The sequence below is a fragment of the Catharus ustulatus genome, chromosome 29 (genome assembly GCF_009819885.2).
Source record: "Catharus ustulatus isolate bCatUst1 chromosome 29, bCatUst1.pri.v2, whole genome shotgun sequence".
In the NCBI taxonomy this organism is placed as follows: Eukaryota; Metazoa; Chordata; class Aves; order Passeriformes; family Turdidae; genus Catharus; species Catharus ustulatus.
Window position 1 is genome coordinate 2,538,581 of NC_046249.1, and position 27,645 is coordinate 2,566,225.

A 27,645-nucleotide genomic window follows, 5' to 3' on the forward strand; every position below is an offset into this window, starting at 1 on the left:
GGGGTAACCCCAAAAACCCGCTGGGAAAAACCCCAGGGGAAACCGAAAAACCCCGAGGGAGCCCCAAAAACATGCGGGGAGTCCCAAAAACCCCGGGAGGAAACCAAAAAACTCCGGGGGGAAACCGAAAAAACCCGAGGGGAGACATGGAAATCCCGGGGGAACCCAAAAACCCCGGGAGGAAAGAGAAAAACCCCGAGGGAAACCGAAAAACTCCGGGGGGGGGAAACCGAAAAATCCCGGGGGAAACCCAAAAAACCTGGAGGGAAACTGAAAAACCCGGTGGGAACCCCAAAAACCCTGGGGCAACCCCAAAAACCCCGGGAGGAAAGCGAAAATCCCCGGGGGAAAACCAAAAAACCGCGGGGAACCCCAAAAACAGCGGGAGGAAAGCGAGAATCCCCGGGGGAAAACCGAAAAACTCCCGGGGGAACCCCAAAAACCAGGAGGGGAAACCCAAAATCCCGGGGGAAGACGCAGAAATCCCGGAGGAAATCGCTGCAGAAACCCGAAATTCTGTGGGGAACCAGCAAAAATCTGTGGGGAAACTGGAAAAATCCATGGGGAAACCCGAAAATCCATGGGGAAACCACAAAAAAAATCCCTGGAGAAACCCGAAAATCCATGGGGAGTCTGAAAAAACACTGGAGAACCCCAAAAATCCCTGGAGAACCCCAAAAGTCCACGGAGAAAACACAAAAAACGCTGGAGAGCCCCAAAACCACTGGAGAACTCCAAATCCATGGGGAAACCCTAAAAATAACTGCTGAAGAACCCCCAAAAACACTGGAGAACCCCTAAAGTCCCTGGGAAACCCCATAAAAATCCCTGGAGAACCCAAAAAATCTTTTGAGAACCCCAAAAATTCATGGAGAGACCACAAAAACGCTGGAGAACCCCCAAAACTCCTTGGAGAACCCCACAAAAAATCATGGAAACCCCACAAAAAAGTGCTGGAAAACCCCAAAAACACTGGAGAACCCCCAGAAATCCATGGGAAAACTGGAGAACCCAAAAAAAAACCTACTGAAGAACCCTGAAAAACTCTGGAGAACCCCAAATCCATGGGGAAACCCTAAAAAAAAACTGCTGAAGAACCCCCCAAAACACTGGAGAACCCCTAAAGTTCTTGGAAAACCCCATAAAAATCTCTGGAGAACCCAAAAAATCCTTTGAGAACCCCAAAAATTCATGGAGAGACCACAAAAACGCTGGAGAACCCCAAAAAATCCTTGGAGAACCCCACAAGAAATCATGGAAACCCCACAAAAAAGTGCTGGAGAACCCCAAAAACACTGGAGAACCCCCAAAATCCATGGGAAAACTACAAAAACCACTGGAGAACCCCAAAAAACCTGCAGAAGAAACCCCAAAAACACTGGAGAACCCCAAAACACTGGAGAACCCCCAAAAAAATCCTTCAAGAACCCAAATAAATAATGGAGAACCCCAAAAATCCCTGGAGAACCGTGAAAATTCCTTTGAGAACCCCAAAAAATCCTTTGAGAACCCAAATAAATTGTGGAGAACCCCAAAAAATCCCTGGAGAACCCAAATAAGTCGTGGAGAACCCAAAAAAATTCCTGGAAAATCCCATAAAAATCCTTTGAGAACCCCAAAAAATCCTTTGAGAACCCCAAAAATTCATGGAGAGCCCCAAAATTTCCTGGAGAACCCCAAAAAATCTTTTGAGAACCCCCCAAAAAATCAATGGAGAACCCCAAAAATCCCTGAAGAACCCCAAAAAAATCCAATTTGGGATTTCCAAATTTCCTCTTTTGTTCCTGGATTGTTATTTTGGGGGTTTTGTTGTGTTTTGGGGTTTTTTTGGGGTTTTCTTTTTTTATTCCAGGGAATTCAGGGCGGGGAAAAGGGCCCAAATCCTTTCATGGGGATTATGAGGTGAAAAAAAAATCCCAAAATCCATTCCCAGCTGGATTTGGGATCGTTCTGGGAATTTTCAGTGACCCTAAATCCAGGGAATTTGGGGTGTCCTGATCTTTGGGGACACTGTGGGGTCAGGGGAGCTCTTTGGGATTGGGATCCCCCAAACCCAAAATCCATTCCCAGCTGGATTTGGGATCGTTCTGGGCACTCTCAGTGACCCTAAATCCAGGGAATTTGGGGTCTCTGGATCTTTGGGGTCAGGGGAGCTCTTTGGGATTGGGATCCCCCCAAACCCAAAATCCATTCCCAACTGGATTTTCCCGAGGAATTGGGATAATTCCGGGAATTTTCAGTGACCCTAAATCCAGGGAATTTGGGGTCTCTGGATCTTTGGGGACACTGTGGGGTCGGGGGAGCTCTTTGGGTTTTCTGATCCCCCAAACCCAAAATCCATTCCCAGCTGGATTTTCCTGGGATTATTCCATAATTTATGGGAACTTTGGGATCATTCTGGACATTTTCAGTGACCCTAAATCCAGGGAATTTGGGGTGCCCGGATCTTTGGGGTCACTGTGGGGTCAGGGAACTCTTTGGGATTGGGATCCCCTAAACTTGGCCCTATTCCCAGTTTAATTTTCCAGGGATCATTCCATAATTTATGGGAACTTTGGGATCATTCTGGGAATTTTCAGTGACCCTAAATCCAGGGAATTTGGGGTCTCTGGATCTTTGGGGACACTGTGGGGTCAGGGGGGACTTTTAGGATTGGGATCCCCCCGTTCCCAGCCGGATTTTCCAGGGGTTCTTCCATGATTTGGGGACTTTGGGATCAGAACCCTAAATCCAGGGAATTTGGGGTTTCTGGATCTTTGGGGACACTGCGGGGTCAAGGGGGCTCTTTGGGATTTCTGATCCCCCCAAAACCCAAAATCCATTCCCAGTTGGAATTGGGATCATCCTGGGAATTTCCAGTGACCCTAAATCCCGGGAATTTGGGGTTTAATCCCATTTCTGCTCAGTTTTGCTTTCCCCTTCACCCCGACCCCACAAACACCTCGGCGATCCCAAGTCCAACCCCCGGCCGGCGCTTTGGGGTTTTTGGGGTCACTGTGGGGACTTTGCCCGGGGCGGGGCGGGGCTCTTTGGGGTCGGGTCCCTTTCCTTAGGGACGATCCCAACTTTTCCTGGTTAATGATTCCCAGGGATCCCCGCACCCACCCGGGAGCGGCGGCTCCGACCGGCCCGACCGCATTGCGGCCGCGTTTATGGGGCCGCGGTTTATGGGGCCAGGGGGAGTTATGGGGCCAGGGGAGTTATGGGGCTGTAGGACGTTTTGGGGTCACAGGGGAGTTATAGGGTCACGGGGGCTTTAAGGGGCTGTAGGACTTTTTGGGATCACAGGACTTTTTGGGGTTATGGGGGCTCCATGGGGTCGCATAGGATTTAAGGGCTTGTAGGACTCCATGGGACCACAGAATCTTTATAGGGCGGTGAGATTTTGGGGTTACAGGACTTCTTCGGGTTATAGGGTTGCATGGGATTTAAGGTGTTGTAGGACTCCATGGGGTCACAGGGGATTATGGGGTCGCGGGGGATTTATGGGGCTTTAAGGGGTTGTAGGACTTTTCGGGGTCACAGGACTTCTTGGGGCCCTGGGGGCTTTATAGGGCAGTGGGACTTTTGGGGGTCACAGGGGATTTTGGGGCTGCAGGGGCATTTATGGGGCTGCATGGGCTTTAAGGGGTTGTAGGACTTTTTGGGGTTACAGGGGATTTTGAGGTCGTGGGGGCTTTATGGGGTCACAGGGGAGTTATGGGGTCACAGGGGCTTTAAGGGGCTGTAGGACTTTTTGGGGTCACAAGGGCTTTATGGGGCTGAAAGACTTTTTGGGGTCACAGGGGATTTTGGGGTTATGGGGGCTTTATGGGGTCGCATGGGCTTTAAGGGGTTGTAGGACTTTTTGGGGTCACAGGGCATTTTTGGGGCTGTAGGGCAGTTATGGGGTTGTAGGACCTCATGGGGTCACAGGGGAGTTATGGAGCCGTGGGGGATTTAAGGGCTTGTAGGATTTTTTGGGGCCCTGGGGGATTTTGGGCCTGCAGGTGCTTTAAGGGGTTGTAGGACTTTTTGGGGTCACAGGGCATTTTGGGACCGTAGGGCAGTTATGGGGCTGTAGGACTTCATGGGGTCACAGGACAGTTATGGAGTCGCATGGGATTTAAGGGGTTGTAGGACTCCATGGGGTCACAGGACTTTTTGGGGTTATGGGGGCTTTATGGGGTCGCATGGGATTTAAGGGGTTGTAGGACTTTTTGGGGTCACAGGGGATTTTGGGGCTGTGGGGGATTTATGGGGTTTTAAGGGGTTGTAGGACTTTTTGGGGTCACAAGGACTTTATGGGGCTGAAAAACTTTTTGGGGTCATGGGGGATTTTGGGGCCACGGGGGAGTCATGGGGTTGTAGGACTCCATGAGGTCACAGGGGATTTTGGGGTCACAGGGGCTTTAAGGGGTTGTAGGACTTTTTGGGGTTATGGGGGCTTTATAGGGCTGTGAGACTTTTTGGGGTCACAGGGGATTTTGGGGCTGCAGGGGCTTCAAGGGGTTGTAGAACTTCATGGGGTCACGGGGGAGTTATGGGGTCACAGGGCAGTTATGGGATTGTAGGACTTTTTGGGGCTATAGGGGCTCTATAGGGCTGTAGGACTTTTTGTTGTCACAGCGGATTTTGGGGCCAGGGGGAGTTAAGGGTTTGTAGGACTTTTTGGGGCTGCAGGGGCATTTATGGGGCTGTATGGGCTTTAAGGAGTTGTAGGACATTTTGGGCCTGTGGGGACTCTATAGGGCTGTGAGACTTCATGGGGTCACGGGGGATTTTGGGGCCACCCTTTTAAGGGCTTGTAGGACTTTCTGGGGCTATGGGGGCTCTATAGAGCTGTGAGACTTTTTGGGGTCACAGGGAATTTTGGGGCCATGGGGCTTTAAGGGGTTGTAGGACTCCATGGGGTCACAGGAGTTTTTGGGGTCACGGGGGCTCTAAGGGCTTGTAGGACTTTTCGGGGCCCTGGGGCATTTTGGGGCTGAAGGGGCTTTAAGGGGTTGTAGGACTTTATGGGGCCATGGGGACTTTATAGGGCTGTGAGACTTTTTGGGGTCACAGGACTTTTTGGGGCCATGAGACTTTATGGGACTTTTTGCTGGTACAATGTGGGGTTCCCAGTTTGATCCAGTGCCAGGCCTCCAGTTTGATCCTGGAATCCCAGTTTGATCCTGGAATCCCAGTGCCAGGCTCCCAGTTTGATCCTGGGATCCCAGTCCCTGGCCACCAGTTTAATTCTGGAATCCCAGTGCCAGGCTCCCAGTTTCATCCCGAAATCCCAGTGCCAGGCCCCCAGTTTGATCCTGGAATCCCAGTTTGATCCTGAAATCCCAGTGCCAGGTCCCAGTTTGATCCCAGTTTTCCAGTTCTATTCAACACTCCGGTCCGATCCCGGTTTCCCGGTTTGCTCCCAGTCTGGTCCCGCTCTCCCAGTGCTCCCAGTGTTCCCAGTGCTCCCAGTGCCCGCCTCCCGCCGTTTCCCCATTCCCGGGGCCAGCCCAGCCCTGGGGGGTCCCCAAACCGCCGCGGGGGGACACGGCCGCCACCTCCGGTGCACCCTGTCCCCATCCCTTGTCCCCAACCCTGTCCCCATCTCCAGTCCCCCATCCCCTTTCTCATTCCCCTCGTTCCTCCTCCCCCTCTTCTCTCCCCCCTGTCCCCATCCCCTCTCCCCCTTCTCCCCATCCCCATTCCCGTTTCCCAGCCCCTCTCCCCCTGTTCCCCTCTCCCCGTTCCCCATCTCTTTTTCCCGATTCCCCATCCCTATCCCTATCCCCATCCCCTCTCCCCATCCCCATCCTCATCCCAATCCCCTCTCCCCCGCTCCCCTCTCCCCCTCTCCCCCCGTCCCCCCTCTCCCCCATCCCCATCCCCTCTCCCCCATCCCCACCCCCTCTCCTACATTCCCCATCCCCTCTCCCCCATTCCTTCTCCCCCCTCTCCCCCATCCTCTCTCCCCCTTTCTCCTCTCCCCCATTCCCTATCCCTTCTCCCCCATCCCCATCCCCTCTCCCCCTCTCTCCCCATCCCCTCTCCCCCATCCCCATCCCCCCGTCCCCATCCCCCCGTCCCCCCTCTCCCCATTCCCCATCCCCTCCCCGTTCCCTCTCCATCCCCATCCCGATCCCCATCCCCATCCCCTCTCCCCCATGCCCATCCCCCCGTCCCCCCTCTCCCCATCCCCTCTCCCCCATCCCTTCTCCCCCATCCCCATCCCCATCCCCATCCCCATCCCCTCTCCCCCATCCCCGTTCCCCATCCCCTCTCCCCCATCCCCGTTCCCCATCCCCTCTCCCCATCCCCGTCCCCGTCCCCCCTCTCCCCCCATCCCAATCCCCTCTCCCCCATCCCCTCTCCCCCATTCCTCTCCCCATCCCCATCCCCCGGTCCCCCCTCTCTCCGTTCTCCATCCCCTCTCCCCCATCCCCGTCCCCATCCCCTCTCCCCATCCTTTCCCCCATCCCCACTCCCCCATCCCCGTTTCCCCGTCCCCATCCCCATCCCCTCTCCCCCCTCCCTTCTCCCCCATCCCCATCCCCATCTCCCCGCTCCCTCTCCCCGTTCCCCATCCCCATCCCCTCTCCCCATCCCCTTTCCCCCATCCCCTCTCCCCATCCCCATCCCCGTCCCCCCTCTCCCCTCCGGCCGCTCCCGACACGCGCGGGGGGGCGGCCCCGGTTCGAGGCCGGGACCGGGGCAGGACCCGGGAGCGGAAGGGGAGGAGGCCGGGGAGGAGCATCCAGGGCGGCCACCGCGGCAGCGGCTGAACTTTGCTCTTTCACGGGAGGCGGGGAGAGCCCCGGGGCTCGGCGGAGCCGGTCCCGCCGCACCCGCAGCCGCACCGGCACCGGGGCTGCGAGCGGCGGCGGGGCCCGGAGAGCGGCGAGAGCCAACCGGGGCAGCGCCGCCTCCTTCCTCCTCCTCCTCCTCCTCTTCTCCTCCTCCTCCTCCTTGCAGCCGGTGCCGCGGAGCGCAGGAGCCACCGGGGGCGGGAGCGGCCCCGCATGCGGCCGGTGCCCGCGGGGGGGATGCGCCGCGCCCCGGCCCCGCCGCCCCAAACTTTCCGCGGGGCTGCGAACCGGGAGGAGGAGGAGGAGGAGGAGAGCGGCGAATCCCTGAGGGGGCGACCCCAAAAAAAAACCTAAAAAAGAAAAACTACCGCAAAAAGCGGCGCTTTTCATCTCCCTCCCTCCCCCCCCCCCCACCCCGCCGCGCTCCCCTCCGATCCCTCACTCCTCACCCCGCCCCCAGCGGTTCCTCGGTAAAACTTCGGTAAAACCGAACTCGGAGCGGGAGCGGAACCGGGAGGAGGAGGAGAAGAACCGGGAGAAACAGCGGGAGCAGAACCGGGAGAAACAGCGGGAGCAGAACCGGCAGCAGAACCGGCAGCAGGAAAAGAACCGGGAGCAAAAGCAGCACCGGACGGAGAAGAACCGGGAGGGGGAGAAGAACCGAGAGCAGAACCGGGGGGAGCAGAAGCAGCACCGGGACCAGAACTGGGAGGAGGGGAATCACCGGGAGCAAAAGCAGCACCGGACGGAGAAGAACCGGGAGGAAGAGAAGAACCGGGACGAGCAGACGCGGAACCGGGAGGAGGAGGAGGAGGAGAAGAACCGGGAGGAGAAGAACCGGGAGCAGAAGCAGAACCGGGAGCAGTAGAAGAACCGGGGGCAGAACCGGGAGCATCAGCACCGGGGGCAGAACCGGGAGCAGTAGAAGAACCGGGAAAAGCAGCACCGGAGGCAGAAACAGGAGCAGTAGAAGAACCGGGAGCAGCACCGGGAGCAGAAGAAGAACCAGGAGAAGCAGCACCGGGAGCAGAACCGGGAACAGTAGAAGAACCGGGAGCAGCACCGGGAGCAGCAGCACCGGGGGCAGAACCGGGAGCAGAACCGGGAGCTGTAGAAGAACCGGGAGAAGCAGCACCGGGGGCAGAACCGGGGGCAGAACCGTGAGCAATAGAAGAACCGGGAAAAGCAGCACCGGGAGCAGCACCGGGAGCAGTAGAAGAACCGGGAACAGCACTACGGGGAGCAGCACCGGGAGCAGCCCCGGGAGTAGTAGAAGAACCAGGAGCAGCACCAGGAGCTGTAGAAGAACCGGGAGCAGCAGCACCGGGAGCAGCCCCGGGAGGCTCCGCTCCATGCGGCGCTGACCCCGCCGAGCCCCGCGGAGCCATGGCCATGGTGGCCGGCGCTTGGGGCGAACCGAACGGTGGCGGAGGCGGCGGCGGCGGCGGCGGCCCCGGAGCCGGTGGCGCTGGCGGTGGCCCGGAGGAGGCGGCGTCCCCCGGTGGCGGCGGCAGCGACGCGGAGCACGGCGAGGAGGAGCGGCCCGGGGCCGGCGCGGACTGCGTGGTGTGCGGGGACAAATCCAGCGGGAAGCACTACGGCGTGTTCACCTGCGAGGGCTGCAAGAGCTTCTTCAAACGCAGCATCCGCAGGAACCTGACCTACACCTGCAGGTGACACCGGGGGGGACAGCGAGGGGACAGCGGGGACGGTGAGGGGACAGCGGGGGATGGGGGGAAGCAGGGGGACATCGTGGGGACACCTGGAGAGGAGCAGGGGACACCTGGGGACACCTGGAGAGGAGCAAGGGACACCGGTGCGACACCTGGAGAGGAGCAGGGGACACCTGGGGATGGGGGGAACCAGGGGGACACCTGGAAGGAGCATAGGGACACCCTGGGGACACCTGGAGTGGAGCAGGGGACACCTGGAGAGGAGCACAGGGACACCCTGGGGACACCTGGAGTGGAGCAGGGGACACCTGGAGGGAGCATAGGGACACCCTGGGGACACCTGGAGAGGAGCAGGAGACACCTGGGGATGGGAGGAACCAGGGGGACACCTGAGGGACACCATGGGAACACCTGGAGGGACCAGGGGACACCTGGAGAGGAGCAGGGGACACCTGGAGGGAGCACAGGGACACCCGTGGGGACACCTGGAGAGGAGTAGGGGACACCTGGGGATGGGAGGAACCAGGGGGACACCTGAGGGACACCATGAGGGACCAGGAGACACCTGGAGGGAGCACAGGGACACCCGGAGGACACCCAGGAGACGGGGGGACAGTGAGGGGACAGCGAGGGGACAGCCGGGGATGGGGGGAACCAGGGGGACACCTGGAGGGAGCAGGGGACACCTGGAGAGGAGCAAGGGACACCTGGAGGGAGCAGGGGACACCTGGAGAGGAGCAGGGGACACCTGGAGAGGAGCACAGGGACACCCAGGGGACACCCAGGGGACACCCAGGGGACAGGGGGACACCGTGGGGACACCGTGGGGACACCCGGGATGGGGGAACCGGGGGGATCTCGGCTGAGGGTCTCAGTGTGGTGGTGCTGGGGTTGTCCCAGTACAAACCAGCGGCTCCCAGTACAAACCAGTGGGTTCCAGTGCGGCACGAGGTTGTCCCAGTTCAAACCAGTGCAGTACGAGGGTGTCCCAGTACAAACCAGTGCAGTACAAGGGTGTCCCAGTACAAACCAGTTGGTTCCAGTGCAGCATGGGGCTGTCCCAGTACAAACCAGCAGCTCCCAGTACAAATTAGGGGTCCCCAGTGTGGTTTGAGGGTCCCCCAGTAGAAACCAGCAGCTCCCAGTTCAGCACTGGTTTCCCACCCCACAGCTGCTCCCATTCCCGGTGTCCATTCCAGTCCATCCCATTCTATTCCCAGTGTCCATCCCAGTCCACTCCAGTCCATCCCAGTGTCCATTCCTGGTGTTCCTGGTGTCCATCCCAGTGTCCATCCCATTCTATTCCCAGTGTCCATCCCAGTGTCCATCCCAGTGTTCCCAGTGTTCCCAGTGTCCATCCCAGTGTCCATTCCCAGTGTCCATCCCAGTGTCCATTCCCGTGTCCATCCCAGTCCATCCCAGTGTCCATTCCCAGTGTCCATCCCAGTGTCCATCCCAGTCCATCCCAGTCCATCCCAGTGTCCATTCCCAGTGTCCATCCCAGTGTCCATCCCAGTGTCCATCCCAGTGTCCATCCCAGTCCATCCCAGTGTCCATTCCCAGTGTCCATCCGATTCTATTCCCAGTGTCCCTCCCAGTGTCCATTCCCGGTGTCCATCTCAGTGTCCATCCCAGTGTCCATCCCAGTGTCCATCCCAGTCCATCCCAGTGTCCATCCCAGTGTCCATTCCCAATGTCCATCCCAGTGTCCATCCCAGTCCATTCCCAGTGTTCCCAATGTCCATTCCCGGTGTTCATTTCCAGTCTATTCCCAGAGTTTATTCCCAGTTTTTCCCAGTCCATTCCCGGTGTTTATTCCCAGTGTTGCCAGTGTTTATTCCCAGTCCATTCCAGGTGTTTATTCCCAGTTTTTCCCGGTCCATTCCCAGTGTTTGTTCCCAGTGTTGCCAGTGTCCATTCCCAGTGTCCATTCCCAGTGTCCATTCCCGGTGTTCCCAGTGTTTATTCCCAGTTTTCCCAGTGTTTATTCCCGGTCTATTCCTGTTGTTTATTCCCAGTTTTTCCCAGTCCATTCCCGCTGTTCCCGGCACTCCCGGCATTCCCGCGGTTCCTGTGTCTCACCCTGGGCACGGCCGAGATCTGCTGGGAGCTGCAGGAATGCTGGGAACAGCAGGAATAGGGACAGGGACACCGGGAACAGCGGGATCCAATGGGATCGGGGACAGGGCCACCAGGAACAGTGGGATCCAATGGGATCAGGGACAGGGACACTGGGAACAGGGATCTGGGGGGATAACAGGATCCAGGACGCCGGGAACAGTGGGAACAACGGGATCCAACGGGATTTGGAACAGGGACACCGGGAACAGCAGGATCCAATGGGATCCAACGGGGTCAGGGATAGGGACACTGGGTACAGGGACGCCGGGATCCCCTGGAATACTGGGAGCAGGGATCTGGGGGATAATGGGATCCACTGGGATATTGGGATCAGGGATCCAGGTCAATACCGGGAACAGGGACAGTGGGAGTGCCTGGAATACCGGGAACAGGGATCTGGGGGGATAACGGGATCTGGGATACTGGGAGCAGGGATCTAGGTGAGAAATGGGATCCACTGGGATCAGGGATCCCCTGGAATACCAGGAACAGGGTCAGTGGGACCCCCTGGAATACCGGGAACAGGGATCTGGGGGGATAACGGGATCCGGGATACCAGGAGCAGGGGGGACGATGGGATCCACTGGGATGTTGGGATCAGAGATCCCCTGGGATATTGGGAACAGGGACACTGGGAACAGGGATCTGGGGGGATAATGGGATCTGGGATACTGGGAGCAGGGGGGATAATGGGATCCACTGGGATATTGGGATCAGGGATCCCCTGGGATACCAGGAACAGGGATCTGGGGGGATAATGGGATCCACTGGGATGTTAGGAGCAGGGATCCCCTGGAATACTGGGAACAGGGACAGCAGGAGCCACTGGGACTGGGAGCAGAGATCCAGGGGGATAATGGGATCTGGGATACTGGGAGCAGGGGGGATAATGGGATCCACTGGGATGTTGGGATCAGGGATCCCCTGGAATATGAGGAACAGGGATCCAGGGGGATAATGGGATCCACTGGGATATTGGGAGCGGGGATCCAGGTCAATACTGGGATCCGGGATACTGGGACCAGGGATCCAGGGGGATATTGGGATCTGGGATAACGGGAGCAGGGATCCAGGGGGAAAATGGGATCCAGGATATTGGGATCAGGGATCCCAGAAGTGGAGATCCACCAGGATCCTGGGAGCAGGGATCCCCTGGAATGTGAGGAGCTGGGATCCAGGGGGATAACGGGATCTGGGATAACGGGAGCAGGGATCCAGGTCAATACAGGGGACAGGGATCCTTTGAAATTCCAGGATCAGGAATATCAGAATGGAGATCCACTGGGATAGTGGGATCAGGGATCCAGGGGGATAATGGGATCTGGGATACTGGGATCAGGGATCCTCTGGAATCTGAGATCCAGGAGAACACCAGGATCTGGGATCTGGGGGGTTCCCAGGATTAGGGATCCTCTGGAATTCTGAGATCTGGTATCCAGGGGAACACCAGGACCTGGGACATTGGGATCAGGAATCCAGGGGCATCCTGGGATTGGAAATCCTCTGGGATTTTTGGGATCTGGGATCCAGGGGAACACCAGGATGTGGAATATTGGGATCAGGAATCCAGGGGGATCCCAGAATCAGGGATCATCTGGGATATTTTTGATCTGGGATCGAGGGGAACACCAGGATCAGGGGGATCCCAGGATCAAAGATCCTATGGAATTCTGAGATCTTGGAGCAGGAATTCCCTGGAATATCAGGAGCAGGGAACCTCTGGAATTCTGGGATATTGGGATCAGGAATCTGGGGGGGATCCCGGGATCAGGGATCCTCTGGGATTTTTGGGATCTGGGATCCCTGAGCATTCCCCACCCCGTGGGATCCCTGGGGAATTCCCAGAGTTTGGAACGAGGGGATCCCCAATCCCAGGCTGCTCCTGGAATTCCCAAATTTTCCCGTTCCCTCATCCCGGCTCAGGGATCCTCTGGGATCAGGAATCATCTGGGAGCTGTGGGATCCAATCCTGGCTGGAATCAGCTCCTGATCCTAAAATTATCCCGGATTTTTAAAAATGGATTAAAAAAACCTGGATAATTCCCCAATTGAGGGTTTGGAATTTTGGGAAAAGTTCACAAAAATTATCCCAGATTTTTTTTTAATTGATAAAATTGTCTGGGTGACCCCGATTGTGGATTTGGAATTTCAGGAAAAGCTCCCAAAAATTATCCTGGATTTTTTCCATCAGCCAAACCTTCCCCCAAAAAAATCCCCGATGGAAAATCGAGCTGGGAAATTCGGGAATCTCCGAAGAAGGGCCCGGGCTGTGCTAATGACTTAATTAGGGCGGGTAATTAGCGGCAGCGATAATTAACGGCACTCGGAATATGCAAATGAGCTTTTGGATTCCTGGAATAAAAACGGGATCTGGGAGCTGGAAAAAAACCTCAAAATTCCCAAATAAATTTTAAAAAAAAAAGAATAAAATTTTCTGGAATATCCCAAATCCCAGCGATTCCTAAATTGATTCCTGGGTTCTGAAATTAAAAAAAAAAGGGAAAAAACCCTCTGGAAATTTAAAAAAAAAGGGATAAAAAACCCTCTGGAATATCCCAAATCCTGGTGATTCCCAAATTGATTTCAGGTTTTTTAGCCAGGATAATTCCCAGGTTCTTTTCCCAAATTTCCAAATCCATTATGGGAATTATCCAGATATTTTTAATCCACTTTCAATCCAGAATATTTTATCCATAATATTTTACTCCACATTATTTTAATCCATGTTATTTTTATCCATCATATTTTTATCCATATTTTTAATCCAATTTTTATCCATATTTTAATCCGGGAGGATTTTTGGCAGCTTTTCCCAAAATTCCAAAATCCCTGATGGGAATGATCCAGATATTTTTAATCCATTTTTAATCCATAATATTTTAATCCACATTCTTTTAATCCATAATATTTTAATCAATAATATTTTAATCCATGATATTTTTATCAATAATATTTTTATCCATATTATTTTTATTCATAATATTTTTTAATCCATATTTTAAATCCAATTTTTATCCATATTTTAATTCTGGATAATTCCTGTCCCTTTCCCCAAAATTCAAAATCCCTGATGGGAATGATCCAGATGATTTTTATCCACTTTTATTCCACATTATTTTAATCCACATTATTTTAATCCGTAATATTTTAATCCATAATATTTTTATCCATATTATTTTTATTCATAATATTTTTAAATCCATATTTTTAACCCAATTTTTATCCATATTTTAATCCTGGAATAATTCCCGTCCCTTTTCCTGGATGGAGACGTCAGCGCCGCTCTCGGCTCCGTGCCGGGGATGTCGGGGCTGAATTAATTCTGTGTTGGGATTCCGGAAGGATCCGTGTCGGGATCGCTGCGGCTGCAGCCTGAGCTCGGCCCCAATTCCCAAATCCAGCCCCAGAATTCATCCTGAATTCCCAAATCCAGCCCCAAATCCAACCCCAATTCCCAAATCCAGCCCCAGAATTCATCCTGAATTCCCAAATCCAGCCCCAAATCCAGCCTGAGCTCGGCCTCAATTCCCAAATCCAGCCCCAGAACTCAGCCTGAATTCCCAAATCCAACCCCAGAATTTATCCTGAATTCCCAAATCCAGCCCCAAAACTCATCTTGAATTCCCAAATCCAGCCCCAAATCCAGCCCAAATTCCCAAACCAACCCCAATTTCCAAATCCAGCCCCAATTCCCAAATCCAGCCCCAGAATTCATCCTGAATTCCCAAATCCAGCCCCAAATCCAGCCCCAATTCTCAAACCAGCCCCAATTCCCAAATCCAGACCCAGAATTTATCCTGAATTCCCAAATCCAGACCCAAAACTCATCCTGAATTCCCAAATCCAAATCCAACCCCAATTCCCAAATCCAGCCCCAGAACTCATCCTGAATTCCCAAATCCAATTTTGGGAGGAATTTGGTTCCATGATCGGAGCGAGCTCCAATTCCCAGGAATTTTTGGAATTTTGGGAATTCCAGGAAGAATTTGGGAATGGAATCCATAATGGGGGAGCTCAGGTTCTTGGGAATTTTGGGAATTCCTGGAATTCTGGGAGGAATTTCGGAATGGGATCCATGATGTGAGAGGCCTTAAATTCTTGGAATTTTGGGAATTTTGGGAATTATAGGATGAATTTGAGGATGGGATCCATGATGGGGGGAGAACAGATTCCTGGAATTTTTGGAATTCTGGGAATTCCAGGAAGAATTTCAGAATGGAATCCATGGTGGGAGGATCACAAATTCCTGGAATTTTGGGAATTCTGGATGAATTTCGGAATGGGATCCATGATGTGAGAGGCTTCAAATTCCTGGAATTTTGGGAATTTTGGGAATTCTGGGATGAATTTGGGGATGGGATCCATAATGGGGGAGCTCAAATTCCTGGGAATTCCTGGAATTTTGGGAATTCCAGGCTGATTTTGGAAATGGGATCCATGATGGGGGAGAGCTCAGATCCCTGAAATTTTGGGAATTCCAGGAATTCCAGGAAGAATTGGGGAATGGGATCCATGATGGGGGGAGAACAAATTCCAGGAATTTTGAGAATTCCAGGAATTCCAGGATGCATTTGGGAATGGGATCCTTGATGGGGGGGAGCTCAGATTCCTGGGAATTCCTGGAATTTTGGGAATTCCAGACTGATTTTGGGAATGGGATCCATGATGTGAGAGGCCTCAAATTCCTGGAATTTTGGGAATTCTGGGAATTCCATGACTAATTTGGGAATGGGATCCATAATGGGGGAGCTCAGGTTCTTGGGAATTTTGGGAATTCCAAGAATTCTGGAAGGAATTGGGGAATGGGATCCATGATGGGAGGGAGCTCAAATTCCTGGAATTTTGGGAATTCCAGGAAGAATTTGGGGATGGAATCCATAATGGTGGAGGCCTCAAATTCCTGGAATTTTGGGAATTTCAGGATGAATTTGAGGATGGGATCCTTGATGGGAGGGAGCTCAGATTCCTGGGAATTCCTGGAATTTTGGGAATTCCAGGCTGATTTTGGAAATGGGATCCTTGATGGGAGGGAGCTCAGATCCCTGAAATTTTGGGAATTCCAGGAATTCCAGGATGAATTTGGGAATGGGATTCATGATGGGAGAGGCCTCAAATTCCAGGAATTTTGGGAATTCTGGGAGGAATTTGGGAATGGATTCCATGATGAGGGGAGCACAAATTCGCAGGAATTTTGGGAATTTTGGGAATTCCAGGAAGAATTTGGGAATGGGATCCATAATGGGGGAGGCCTCAAATTCCTGGAATTTTGGGAATTCTGGGAATTCCAGGAAGAATTTCAGAATGGGATTCATAATGGGGGAGCTCAAATTCCCAGGAATTTGGGGAATTCCAGGATGAATTTTGGAATGGGATCCATGATGTGAGAGGCCTCAAATTCCTGAAATTTTGGGAATTTTGGGAATTTTGGGAATTCAGGATGAATTTGAGGATGGGATCCATGACTGGGGGGAGCTCAGATTCCTGGAATTTTGGGAATTTTGGGAATTCCAGGATGAATTTGGGAATGGAATCCATAATGGGGGAGCTCAGGTTCTTGGGAATTTTGGGAATTCTGGGAATTCCCGCTGATCCCGGCCGTTCCCGCAGATCCAACCGCGATTGCCAGATCGACCAACACCACCGGAACCAGTGCCAGTACTGCCGCCTCAAGAAGTGCTTCCGGGTGGGAATGAGGAAGGAAGGTACGGAGAAAATTCCCAAAAATCCCAGGGATGCTGGGAATCCTAGGTTTCAGGAAAAAAATCCCATTTTTCCCACTTTTTTCCTGCTTTTTCCTGCTTTTTTCTTGCTTTTTTCTGCTTTTATTCTGCTTTTTTTCTGCTTTTTTTCTACTTTTTTTCCACTTTTTTCCTACTTTTCCCCCACTTTTTTCCCCACTTTTTTCCTGCTTTTTCCCAGCTTTTTTCCCTGCTTTTAAAAATCTTTTTTTCCCTATTGTTTCTGCTTTTTTCCCCACTTTTTCCTGCATTTTTTCTGCTGTTTCCCCTCTTTTTCCCACTTTTTTCCAGCTTTATTCTGCTTTTTTTCCTGCTTTTTCCCCTGCTTTTTTCTGCTTTTTCCTTACTTTTTTCTGCTTTTTTCCCCCACTCTATTCCTACTTTTTTCCCCACATTTTTTCTTTTATTTTCCTTTTTTCACGACTTTTTTCCTGCTTTTTTCCCTGTTTTTTCTTCAGTTTTTCCTGCTTTTTACCCCACTTTTTTCCTGCATTTTTTTTCTGCTTTTTCCTGCTTTTTTCTCTGCTTTTTCCTGCCTTTTTTCCTGCTTTTCCCCAACTTTTTCCTGCTTTTTTCCACTCCTGCACAGCCCCATTCCCAACGCTGAATTCTCCCAGCACGGAGCAGTGGGACCGGGCTGGGAACCCAGAAACGTTCTGTGGGGTCGGGGGGAAATCCTGTGGGGTCTGTGTGGGGTTGGGATGAAGATCCTGTTGGATTCTTTGGGTTCAGGATGCAAATCCAGTCGGATTTTTTGGGTTTGGAATGAAAATCCAGTCGGATTTTTTACGATGGGGATGAAAATCCAGTAGGATCCATATGGGATTGAGATGAAGATCCTGTAGGATCCATTTAGGATTGGGATGAAGATCCAGTCAGGTTTTTTGAGTTTAGAATGAAAATCCAGTAGGATCTACACAGGATTAGGATGAAGATCGAGTAGGATCCAGTTAAGATTGGGATGAAAATCCAGTCAGGTTTTTTGGGTTCAGGGTGTAAATCCAGTAGGATTTTTTGGGATCAAGGTTGAAAATCCAGTAGGATCTGCATGGGATTAGGATGAAGATCCTGTAGGATCCCTTTAGGATTGGGATGAAAATGCAGTCAAGTTTTTTGGGTTCAGGATGAAAATCCAGTCGGATTTTTTGTGTTTGGGATGAAAATCCAGTAGGATCTACATGGGATCGAGACGAAGATCCAGTAGGATCCAATTGGGATTGGGATGAAGGTCCAGTCAGGATTTTTGGGTTCAGGGTGTAAACCCAGTTGGATTTTTTGGGTTTGGAATGAAAATCCAGTCGGATTTTTTGGGATGGGGATGAAAATCCAGTAGGATCCATATGGGATCAAGACGAAGATCCAGTAGGATCCAGTTGGAATTGGAATGAGAATCCTGTAGGATTTTTTCATTTCAGCATGGAAATCCAGTAGGATTTTTTGGGATCAAGGATGAAAATCCAGTAGGATTTTTTGAGATTGGGTACAAAACTCTTGATCTCTTCTCCCGCCAGCTGTCCAACGGGGCCGAATCCCCCCCAGCCACTCCAGCAGCAGCCCCAACCCCATCCCCAACGCTGAATTCTTCAACGGGCAGCCGGTGTCGGAGCGCATCTCCCAGCTGCTCCGCGCCGAGCCCTACCCCGCTGCGCGCTACGGCTCCCAGTACGCCCAGCACGGAGCTCTGGGACCGGGCTGGGAACCCAGAAACGCTCTGTGGGGTCAGGGGGAAATCCTGTAGGGTCTGTGTGGGGTTGGGATGAAGATCCCGTTGGATTCTTTGGGTTCAGGATGCAAATCCAGTCGGATTTTTTGAGTTTAGAATGAAAATCCTGTTGGATCTACGTGGGATTAGGATGAAGATCCAGTAGGATCCAATTGGGATTGGTATGAAAATCCAGTCAGGTTTTTGGGTTCAGGATGGAAATCCAGATGGATTTTTTGAGATGGGGATGAAAATCCAGTAAGATCTATATGGGATCGAGATAAAGATCCTGTAGGATCCATTTAGGATTAGGATGAAGATCCTGTAGAATTTTTTGAGTTTGGAATGAAAATCTAGATGGATTTTTTGCATTTGGGATGAAAATCCTGTAGGATCTACACAGGATTGAGATGAAGATCCAGTAGGATCCTATTGGGATTGGGATGAAAATCCAGTCAAGTTTTTTGGGTTCAGGATGGAAATCCAGTAGAATTTTTTGGGATCAAGGATGAAGATCCAGTAAGATCTGCATGGGATTAGGATGAAGATCCAATAGGATCCAATTGGGTTTGGGATGAAAATCCAGTCAAGTTTTTTGAGTTCAGGATGAAAATCCAGTACAATCTACATGGGATCGAGATGAAGATCCAGTAGGAGCCAGTTGGGATTGGGATGAAAATCCAGTTGAATTTTTTGCGTTCAGGGTGGAAATCCAGTAGGATTTTTTGGGATCAAGGATGAAAATCCAGCAGGATTGACTTGGGTTTGGGATGAGAATCCTGTACGATTTTTTGTGTTTGGGTTGAGAATCCTGTAGGATTTTTTGAGTTCAGGATGTAAATCTGGTAGGATTTTTTGGGATCAAGGATGAAAATCTTGATCATTTCTCTCCGCCAGCCGTCCAACGGGGCCGAATCCCCCCCAACCACTCCAGCAGCAGCCCCAACCCCATCCCCAACGCCGAATTCTTCAACGGGCAGCCGGTGTCGGAGCTCATCTCCCAGCTGCTCCGCGCCGAGCCCTACCCCGCTGCGCGCTACGGCTCCCAGTACGCCCAGCACCGAGCACTGGGACCGGGCTGGGAACCCAGAAACGCTCTGTGGGGTCGGGGGGAAATCCTGTGGGGTCTGTGTGGGGTTGGGATGAAGATTCTGTTGGATTCTTTGGGTTCAGGATGAAAATCCAGTCGGATTTTTTGCAATGGGCATGAAAATCCTGTAGGATCGACATGGGATTGCGACAAAGATCCTGTAGGATCCAATTGGGTTCAGGATGAAAATCTAGTAAAGTTTTTTGGGTTCAGGATGGAAATCCAGTAGAATTTTTTGGGATCAAGGATGAAGATCCAGTAAGATCTGCATGGGATTAGGATGAAGATCCAGTAGGAACCAATTGGGATTGGGATGAAAATCCAGTTGAATTTTTTGTGTTCAGGGTGGAAATCCAGTAGGATTTTTTGGGATCAAGGATGAAAATCCAGCAGGATTGACTTGGGTTTGAGATGAGAATCCTGTAGGATTTTTTGCGTTTGGGATGAGAATCCTGTAGGATTTTTTGAGTTCAGGATGCAAATCCAGTAGGATTTTTTGGGATCAAGGATGGAAATCTTGATCATCTCTCTCCGCCAGCCGTCCAACGGGGCCGAATCCCCCCCAGCCACTCCAGCAGCTGCCCCAACCCCATCCCCAACGCCGAATTCTTCAACGGGCAGCCGGTGTCGGAGCTCATCTCCCAGCTGCTCCGCGCCGAGCCCTACCCCGCCGCGCGCTACGGCTCCCAGTACGCCCAGCACCGAGCACTGGGACCGGGCTGGGAACCCAGAAACGCTCTGTGGGGTCAGGGGAAAATCCTGTGGGGTCTGTGTGGGGTTGAGATGAAGATCCTGTTGGGTTCTTTGGGTTCAGGATGCAAATCCAGTTGGATTTTTGAGTTTAGAATGAAAATCCAGTAGGATCTACACGGGATTAGGATGAAGATCCAGTGGGATCCAATTGGGATTGGGATGAAAATCCAGTCAAGTTTTTTGGGTTCAGGATGAAAATCCAGTCGGAGTTTTTGAGTTTGGAATGAAAATCCAGTCGGATTTTTTGCGATGGGGATGAAAATAATGTAGGATCCACATGGGATCAAGACAAAGATCCAGTAGGATCCAATTGGGATTGGGATGAAAATCCAGTCCGGTTTTTTGGGTTCAGCATGGAAATCCATTAGGATTTTTTGAGTTCAGGATGGAAATCCAGATGGATCTACATGGGATCTAGATGAAGATCCAGTAGGATCCAATTGGGATTGGGATGAAAATCGAGTTGAATTTTTTGCATTCAGGATGGAAATCCAGTAGGATTTTTTGGGATTAAGGATTAAAATCCAGCAGGATTGACTTGGTTTTGGGATGAGAATTCTGTAGGATTTTTTGAGTTCAGGATGCAAATCCGGTAGGATTTTTCGAGCTCAACGATGAAAATCTTGATCTCTTCTCCCGCCAGCCGTCCAACGGGGCCGAATCCCCCCCAGCCACTCCAGCAGCAGCCCCAACCCCATCCCCAACGCCGAATTCTTCAACGGGCAGCCGGTGTCGGAGCTCATCTCCCAGCTGCTCCGCGCCGAGCCCTACCCCGCCGCGCGCTACGGCTCCCAGTACGCCCAGCACCGAGCACTGGGACCGGGCTGGGAACCCAGAAACGCTCTGTGGGGTCGGGGGGAAATCCTGTAGGGTCTGTGTGGGGTTGGGATGAAGATCCTGTTGGGTTCTTTGGGTTCAGGATGCAAATCCAGTCGGATTTTTTGAGTTTAGAATGAAAATCCAGTCGGATTTTTTGAGTTTAGAATGAAAATCCAGTAGGATCTACATGGGATTAGGATGAAGATCCAGTAGGATCCAATTGGGATCGGGATGAAAATCCGGTCAAGTTTTTTGGGTTCATGATGAAAATCCAGATGGATTTTTTGTGATGGGAATGACAATCCAGTAGGATCTATATGGGATCGAGATAAAGATCCTGTAGGATCCATTTAGGATTAGGATGAAGATCCTGTAGAATTTTTTGAGTTTGGAATGAAAATCTAGATGGATTTTTTGCATTTGGGATGAAAATCCAGTCGGATTTTTTGCAATGGTGATGAAAATCCAGTGGGATCTACACGGGATTGAGTCGAAGATCCTGTAGGATCCAATTGGGATTGTGATGAAAATCCAGTCAAGTTTTTTAGGTTCAGGATGAAGATCCAGTCAGATTTTTTGAGTTTGGAATGAAAATCCAGTTGGATTTTTTTGCGATGGGGATGAAAATCCTGTAGGATCCACATGGGATCGAGGTGAAGGTCCTGTAGGATCCATTAAGGACTGGGATGAAAATCCAGTCAAGATTTTTGCATTTTGGATGAAAATCCAGTCGGATCTGCGCGGGATTGAGGTGAAGATCGAGTAGGATCCATTTGGATTGGGATGAGAGTCCAGTCAAGATTTTTGGGTTCAGCATGGAAATCCAGTAGGATTTTTTGGGCTCAACGATGAAAATCTCGATCATCTCTCTCCCCAACCATCCAACGGGGCCGAATCCCCCCCAGCCACTCCAGCAGCAGCCCCAACCCCATCCCCAACGCCGAATTCTTCAACGGGCAGCCGGTGTCGGAGCTCATCTCCCAGCTGCTCCGCGCCGAGCCCTACCCCGCCGCGCGCTACGGCTCCCAGTACGCCCAGCACGGAGCACTGGGACTGGGCTGGGAACCCAGAAACGCTCTGTGGGGTGGGGGGAAAATCCTGTAGGGTCTGTGTGGGGTTGGGATGAAGAGCCAGTTGGAATCTTTGGGTTCAGGATGAAAATCCAGATGGATGTTTTGAGTTTAGAATGAAAATCCAGTCGGATTTTTTACAATGGGGATGAAAATTCAGTAGAATCCACATGGGATTGAGATGAAGATCCTGTAGGATCCATTTAGGATTGGGATGAAGATCCAGTCAGGTTTTTTGAGTTTAGAATGAAAATCCAGTAGGATCTACACGGGATTAGGATGAAGATCCAGTAGGATCCAATTGGGATTGGGATGAAAATCCAGTCAGGTTTTTTGGGTTCAGGGTGTAAATCCAGTAGGATTTTTTGGGATCAAGGTTGAAAATCCAGTAGGATCTGCATGGGATTGAGATGAAGATCCAGTGGGATCCAATTAGGATTGGGATGAAAATGCAGTCAAGTTTTTTGGGTTCAGGATGAAAATCCAATAGGATTTTTTGTGTTTAGAATGAAAATCCATTAGGATCTACATGGGATCGAGACAAAGATCCTGTAGGATCCTATTGGGATTGGGATGAAAATCCAGTCAAGTTTTTTGGGTTCAGGATGAAGATCCGGTCGGAATTTTTGAGTTTAGAATGAAAATCCAGTTGGATTTTTTTGTGATGGGGATAAAAATCCTTTAGGATCCACATGGGATCAAGACGAAGATCCAGTAGGATCCAATTGGGATTGGGATGAGAATCCTGTAGGATTTTTTGGTTTCAGCACGGAAATCCAGATGACTTTTTTGAGATTAGGCACAAAACTCTTGATCTCTTCTCCCGCCAGCTGTCCAACGGGGCCGAATCCCCCCCAGCCACTCCAGCAGCAGCCCCAACCCCATCCCCAACGCCGAATTCTTCAACGGGCAGCCGGTGTCGGAGCTCATCTCCCAGCTGCTCCGCGCCGAGCCCTACCCCGCCGCGCGCTACGGCTCCCAGTATGCCCAGCACCGAGCACTGGGACCGGACTGGGAACCCAGAAACGCTCTGTGGGGTCGGGGGGAAATCCTGTGGGGTCTGTGTGGGGTTGGGATGAAGATCCTGTTGGATTCTTTGGGTTCAGGATGCAAATCCAGTCGGATTTTTTGCAATGGGCATGAAAATCCTGTAGGATCGACATGGGATTGCGACAAAGATCCTGTAGGATCCAATTGGGTTCAGGATGAAAATCCAGTAAAGTTTTTTGGGTTCAGGATGGAAATCCAGTAGAATTTTTTGGGATCAAGGATGAAGATCCAGTAGGATCTACATGGGACCTAGTCGAAGATCCAGTAGGATCCAATTAGGATTGGGTGAAAATCCAGTCAAGTTTTTTGGGTTCAGGATGAAAATCCAGATGGATTTTTTGAGTTTAGAATGAAAATCCATTCGGATCTACGCGGGATTGAGACAAAGATCCAGTAGGATCCATTTGGATTGGGATGAGAGTCCAGTCAAGATTTTTGGGTTCAGCATGGAAATCCAGTAGGATTTTTTGAGTTCAGGATGGAAATCCAGTAGGATTTTTTGGGATCAAGGATGAAAATCCAGCAGGATTGACTCGGGTTTGGGATGAGAATTCTGTAGGATTTTTTGAGTTCAGGATGTAAATCCGGTAGGATTTTTTGGTCTCAACGATGAAAATCTCGATCATCTCTCTCCGCCAGCCGTCCAACGGGGCCGAATCCCCCCCAGCCACTCCAGCAGCAGCCCCAACCCCATCCCCAACGCCGAATTCTTCAACGGGCAGCCGGTGTCGGAGCTCATCTCCCAGCTGCTCCGCGCCGAGCCCTACCCCGCCGCGCGCTACGGCTCCCAGTACGCCCAGCACCGAGCACTGGGACCGGGCTGGGAACACAGAAACGCTCTGTGGGGTCGAGGGGAAATCCTGTGGGGTCTGTGTGGGGTTGGGATGAAGATCCCGTTGGATTCTTTGGGTTCAGGATGCAAATCCAGTTGGATTTTTTGCGATGGGAATGAAAATCCGGTAGGAGCCACATGGGATTGAGATGAAGATCCTGTAGGATCCAATTGGTATTGGGATGAAAATCCTGTAGGATTTTTGGGTTCAGGATGAAAATCCAGTCCGATTTTTTGAGTTTAGAATGAAAATCCAGTTGGATCTACGCGGGATTAGGATGAAGATCCAGTAGGATCCAATTGGGATTGGTATGAAAATCCAGTCAGGTTTTTGGGTTCAGGATGGAAATCCAGATGGATTTTTTGCGATGGAGATGAAAATCCAGTAGGATCTATATGGGATCAAGATGAAGATCTTGTAGGATCCATTTAGGATTAGGATGAAGATCCTGTAGAATTTTTTGAGTTTGGAATGAAAATCTAGATGGATTTTTTGCATTTGGGATGAAAATCCAGTAGAATCTACATGGGATTAGGATGAAGATCCAGTAGGATCGAATTGGGATTGGGATGAAAATCCAGTCAAGTTTTTTGGGTTCATGATGAAAATCCAGATGGATTTCTTTTGCGATGAAGATGAAAATCCAGTAGGATCTACACGGGATTGAGACAAAGATCCAGTAGGATCCATTTGGATTGGGATGAGAGTCCAGTCAATATTTTTGGGTTCAGCATGGAAATCCAGTAGGATTTTTTGGGCTCAACGATGAAAATCTCGATCATCTCTCTCCCCAGCCGTCCAACGGGGCCGAATCCCCCCCAGCCACTCCAGCAGCAGCCCCAACCCCATCCCCAACGCCGAATTCTTCAACGGCCAGCCGGTGTCGGAGCTCATCTCCCAGCTGCTCCGCGCCGAGCCCTACCCCGCCGCGCGCTACGGCTCCCAGTACGCCCAGCACGGCAGCGTGATGGGCATCGACAACATCTGCGAGCTGGCCGCCCGCCTCCTCTTCAGCACCGTGGAGTGGGCCCGGAACATCCCCTTCTTCCCGGAGCTGCCGGTCTCGGACCAGGTGGCGTTGCTGAGGCTGAGCTGGAGCGAGCTCTTCGTGCTGAACGCGGCGCAGTCGGCGCTGCCGCTGCACATGGCCCCGCTGCTGGCGGCCGCCGGGTTCCACGCCGCGCCCATGTCGGCCGACAGGGTGGTGGCTTTCATGGATCAGATCCGGGTGTTCCAGGAGCAGGTGGACAAGCTCAACCGGCTGCAGGTGGATTCGGCCGAGTACAGCTGCCTCAAGGCCATCGCGCTCTTCACGCCGGGTAGGGCAGGGAGTGGGGAGGGGGTTTGAGGTTTTTTGGTGTTTTGGGGGGGTTTGGGGGAGGAGGGAAGGGGTTTGGGGTCTTGGGATGGAGTGGGGAGAAGTTGTCCTGGGTTTTTCCCAAAGTTTGGGGGGCTTTGGGGTTAAGAGGGAAGGGTTTTTTCAGGGTTTGGGGGCTTGGGATTGAGTGTGGAGAGGTCGTCCCGAGTTTTTCCCAAAGTTTGGGGGGTTTGAGATGAAGAGGGAAGGTTTTTTGGGGGTTTTTGGAGGGGTTTTGGTGAGGAGGGAAGGGGTTTTTGGGGTTTTTGGGGGTTTTGGGGGGTTTGGGGTGAGGAGGGAAGGGGTTTGGGGTCTTAGGGTTGAGTGTGGAGAGGTTGTCCTGGGTTTTTCCCAAAGTTTGGGGGTTTTGGGGTGAGGAGGGAAGGGGTTTGGGGTCTTGGGATTGAGTGGGGAAAGGTTATCCCGAGTTTTTCCCAAAGTTTGGGGAGTTTGGGATGAAGAGGGAAGGGGTTTTTGGGGGTTTGGGGTCTTGGGATTGAGTGAGGAGAGGTTGTCCCGGATTTTTCCCAAAGGTTGGAGGGTTTGGGATGAAGAGGGAAGGGGTTTTTGGGGGTTTGGGGTCTTGGGATTGAGTGAGGAGAGGTTGTCCTGGGTTTTTCCCAAAGTTTGGGAGGTTTGGGATGAGGAGGGAAGATTTTTTGGGGGGGTTTGGGGGGGTTTTGGTGAGGAGGGAAGGGGTTTTTGGGGTTTTTGGGGGTTTTGGGGGGTTTGGGGTGAGGAGGGAAGGGGTTTGGGTTTTTGGGATTGAGTGGGGAGAGGCTGTCTCGAGTTTTTCCCAAAGTTTGGGGAGTTTGGGATGAAGAGGGAAGGGGTTTTTGGGGGTTTGGGGTCTTGGGATTGAGTGGGGAGAAGTTGTCCCGAGTTTTTCCCCAAGTTTGGGGGGTTTGAGATGAAGAGGGAAGATTTTTTGGGGGGTTTTGGAGGGTTTTGGTGAGGAGGGAAGGGTTTTTGGGGGGTTTGGGGTCTTGGGATTGAGTGTGGAGAGGTTGTCCTGGGGTTTTCCCAAAGTTTGGGGGATTTGGGATGGAGAGGGAAGGGGTTTTTGGGGTTTTCCAGGGGTTTGGGGTGTTGGGAATAAGTGGGGAGAGGCTGTCCCAGATTTTTCCCCAAATCCCAGCACACCCCTAACCCCCTAACCCCGGTGTCCCCCGCAGACGCCTGCGGGCTGTTGGACACGTTGCATGTGGAGGGACGTCCCCTATAAATCCTGGGACATCCCCTATAAATCCTGGGACATCCCCTATAAATTTTAGGACATTCCCCTATAGATTTCAGGCCATTCCCCTATAAATCCTGACCCATTCCCCTATAAATTTTGGGACGTTCCCCTATAAATTTCGGGACATTCCCCCATAAATTTCGGGACATTCCCCTATAAATTTCGGGACATTCCCCTATAAATATTAGGACATCCCTCTATAGATTTCAGGCCATTCCCCTATAAATTTTGGGACATTCCCCTATAAATTGTGGGATATTCCGCTATGAATTTTGGGACATTCCCCTATAAATTTTGGGACATTCCCCTATAAATTTTGGGACATTCCCCTATAAATTTCGGGACATTCCCCTCTAAATTTTAGGACATCCCCCTATAGATTTCAGGCCATTCCCCTATAAATTTTGGGACATTCCCCTATAAATTTTGGGCCATTCCCCTATGAATTTTAGGACATTCCCCTATAAATTTTGGGACATTCTCCTATGAATTTTAGGACATTCCAGTATAAATTCTGGGACATCCCCTATAAATTTTAGAACACCCCCTATAAATTTTGGGACATTCCCCTATAAATTTTAGGACATCCCCTATGAATTTTGGGACATTCCCCTATAAATTTTGGGATATTCCCCTCTAAATTTTGGGACATTCCGCTATAAATTTTGGGATATTCCCCCATAAATTTCGGGACATTCTCCTATAAATTTCGGGACATTCCCCTATGAATTTTGGGACATTCCCCTATAAATATTAGGACATCCCTCTATAGATTTCAGGCCATTCCCCTATAAATTTTGGGACATTCCCCTATAAATTGTGGGATATTCCGCTATGAATTTTGGGACCTTCCCTTATGAATTTTGGGACATTCCCCCATAAATTTCGGGACATTCCCCTCTAAATTTTAGCACATCCCCCTATAGATTTCAGGCCATTCCCCTACAGATTTCAGGCCATTCCCCTATAAATCCCGACCCATTCCCCCATAAATTTTAGAACATTCCCCTATAAATTTCGGGACATTCCCCTATAAATTTCGGGACATTCCCCCATAAATTTCAGGACATTCCCCTCTAACCCCCGTGTCCCCCGCAGATGCCTGCGGCCTGTCGGACGCGTCGCACGTGGAGGCCCTGCAGGAGAAGGCGCAGGTGGCGCTGACCGAGTACGAGCGCTCGCAGTTCCCGGCGCAGCCGCAGCGCTTCGGGCGGCTCCTGCTGCGGCTGCCGGCGTTGCGCGCCGTGCCCGCCTCGCTCATCTCCCAGCTCTTCTTCATGCGCCTGGTGGGCAAGACGCCCATCGAGACCCTGATCCGGGACATGCTCCTGTCCGGCAGCACCTTCAACTGGCCCTACGGCGCCGGGCAGTAGGGCGGGAGGGGAGGTGGGAGTGATGGACTGGGACGGTGCCGGGAATGGAA

At 51.6% G+C, this 27,645-nt stretch overlaps 1 protein-coding gene across 1 annotated transcript; it reads left to right on the plus strand.

The window, feature by feature from the left end:
- The first annotated feature begins 8,155 nt into the window (after nucleotides 1-8,155).
- Nucleotides 8,156-27,595, plus strand: NR2F6 (nuclear receptor subfamily 2 group F member 6). The gene is made up of 4 exons (XM_033082012.2): nucleotides 8,156-8,449; nucleotides 16,178-16,272; nucleotides 24,420-24,944; nucleotides 27,321-27,595. Exons 1-4 carry the CDS (start codon nucleotides 8,163-8,165, stop codon nucleotides 27,593-27,595), a joined length of 1,182 nt encoding a protein of 393 aa, XP_032937903.1. The 5' UTR covers nucleotides 8,156-8,162.
- The last annotated feature ends 50 nt before the right edge of the window (nucleotides 27,596-27,645 follow it).

Coding starts and splice junctions, on each gene's coding strand:
- NR2F6 (XM_033082012.2), top strand. CDS start 8,163: ATGGCCATGGTGGCCGGCGCTTGGGGCGAACCGAACGGTGGCGGAGGC. Junction 8,450..16,177: donor AACCTGACCTACACCTGCAG/GTGACACCGGGG, acceptor CCGTTCCCGCAG/ATCCAACCGCGATTGCCAGA. Junction 24,945..27,320: donor CATCGCGCTCTTCACGCCGG/GTAGGGCAGGGA, acceptor TGTCCCCCGCAG/ATGCCTGCGGCCTGTCGGAC.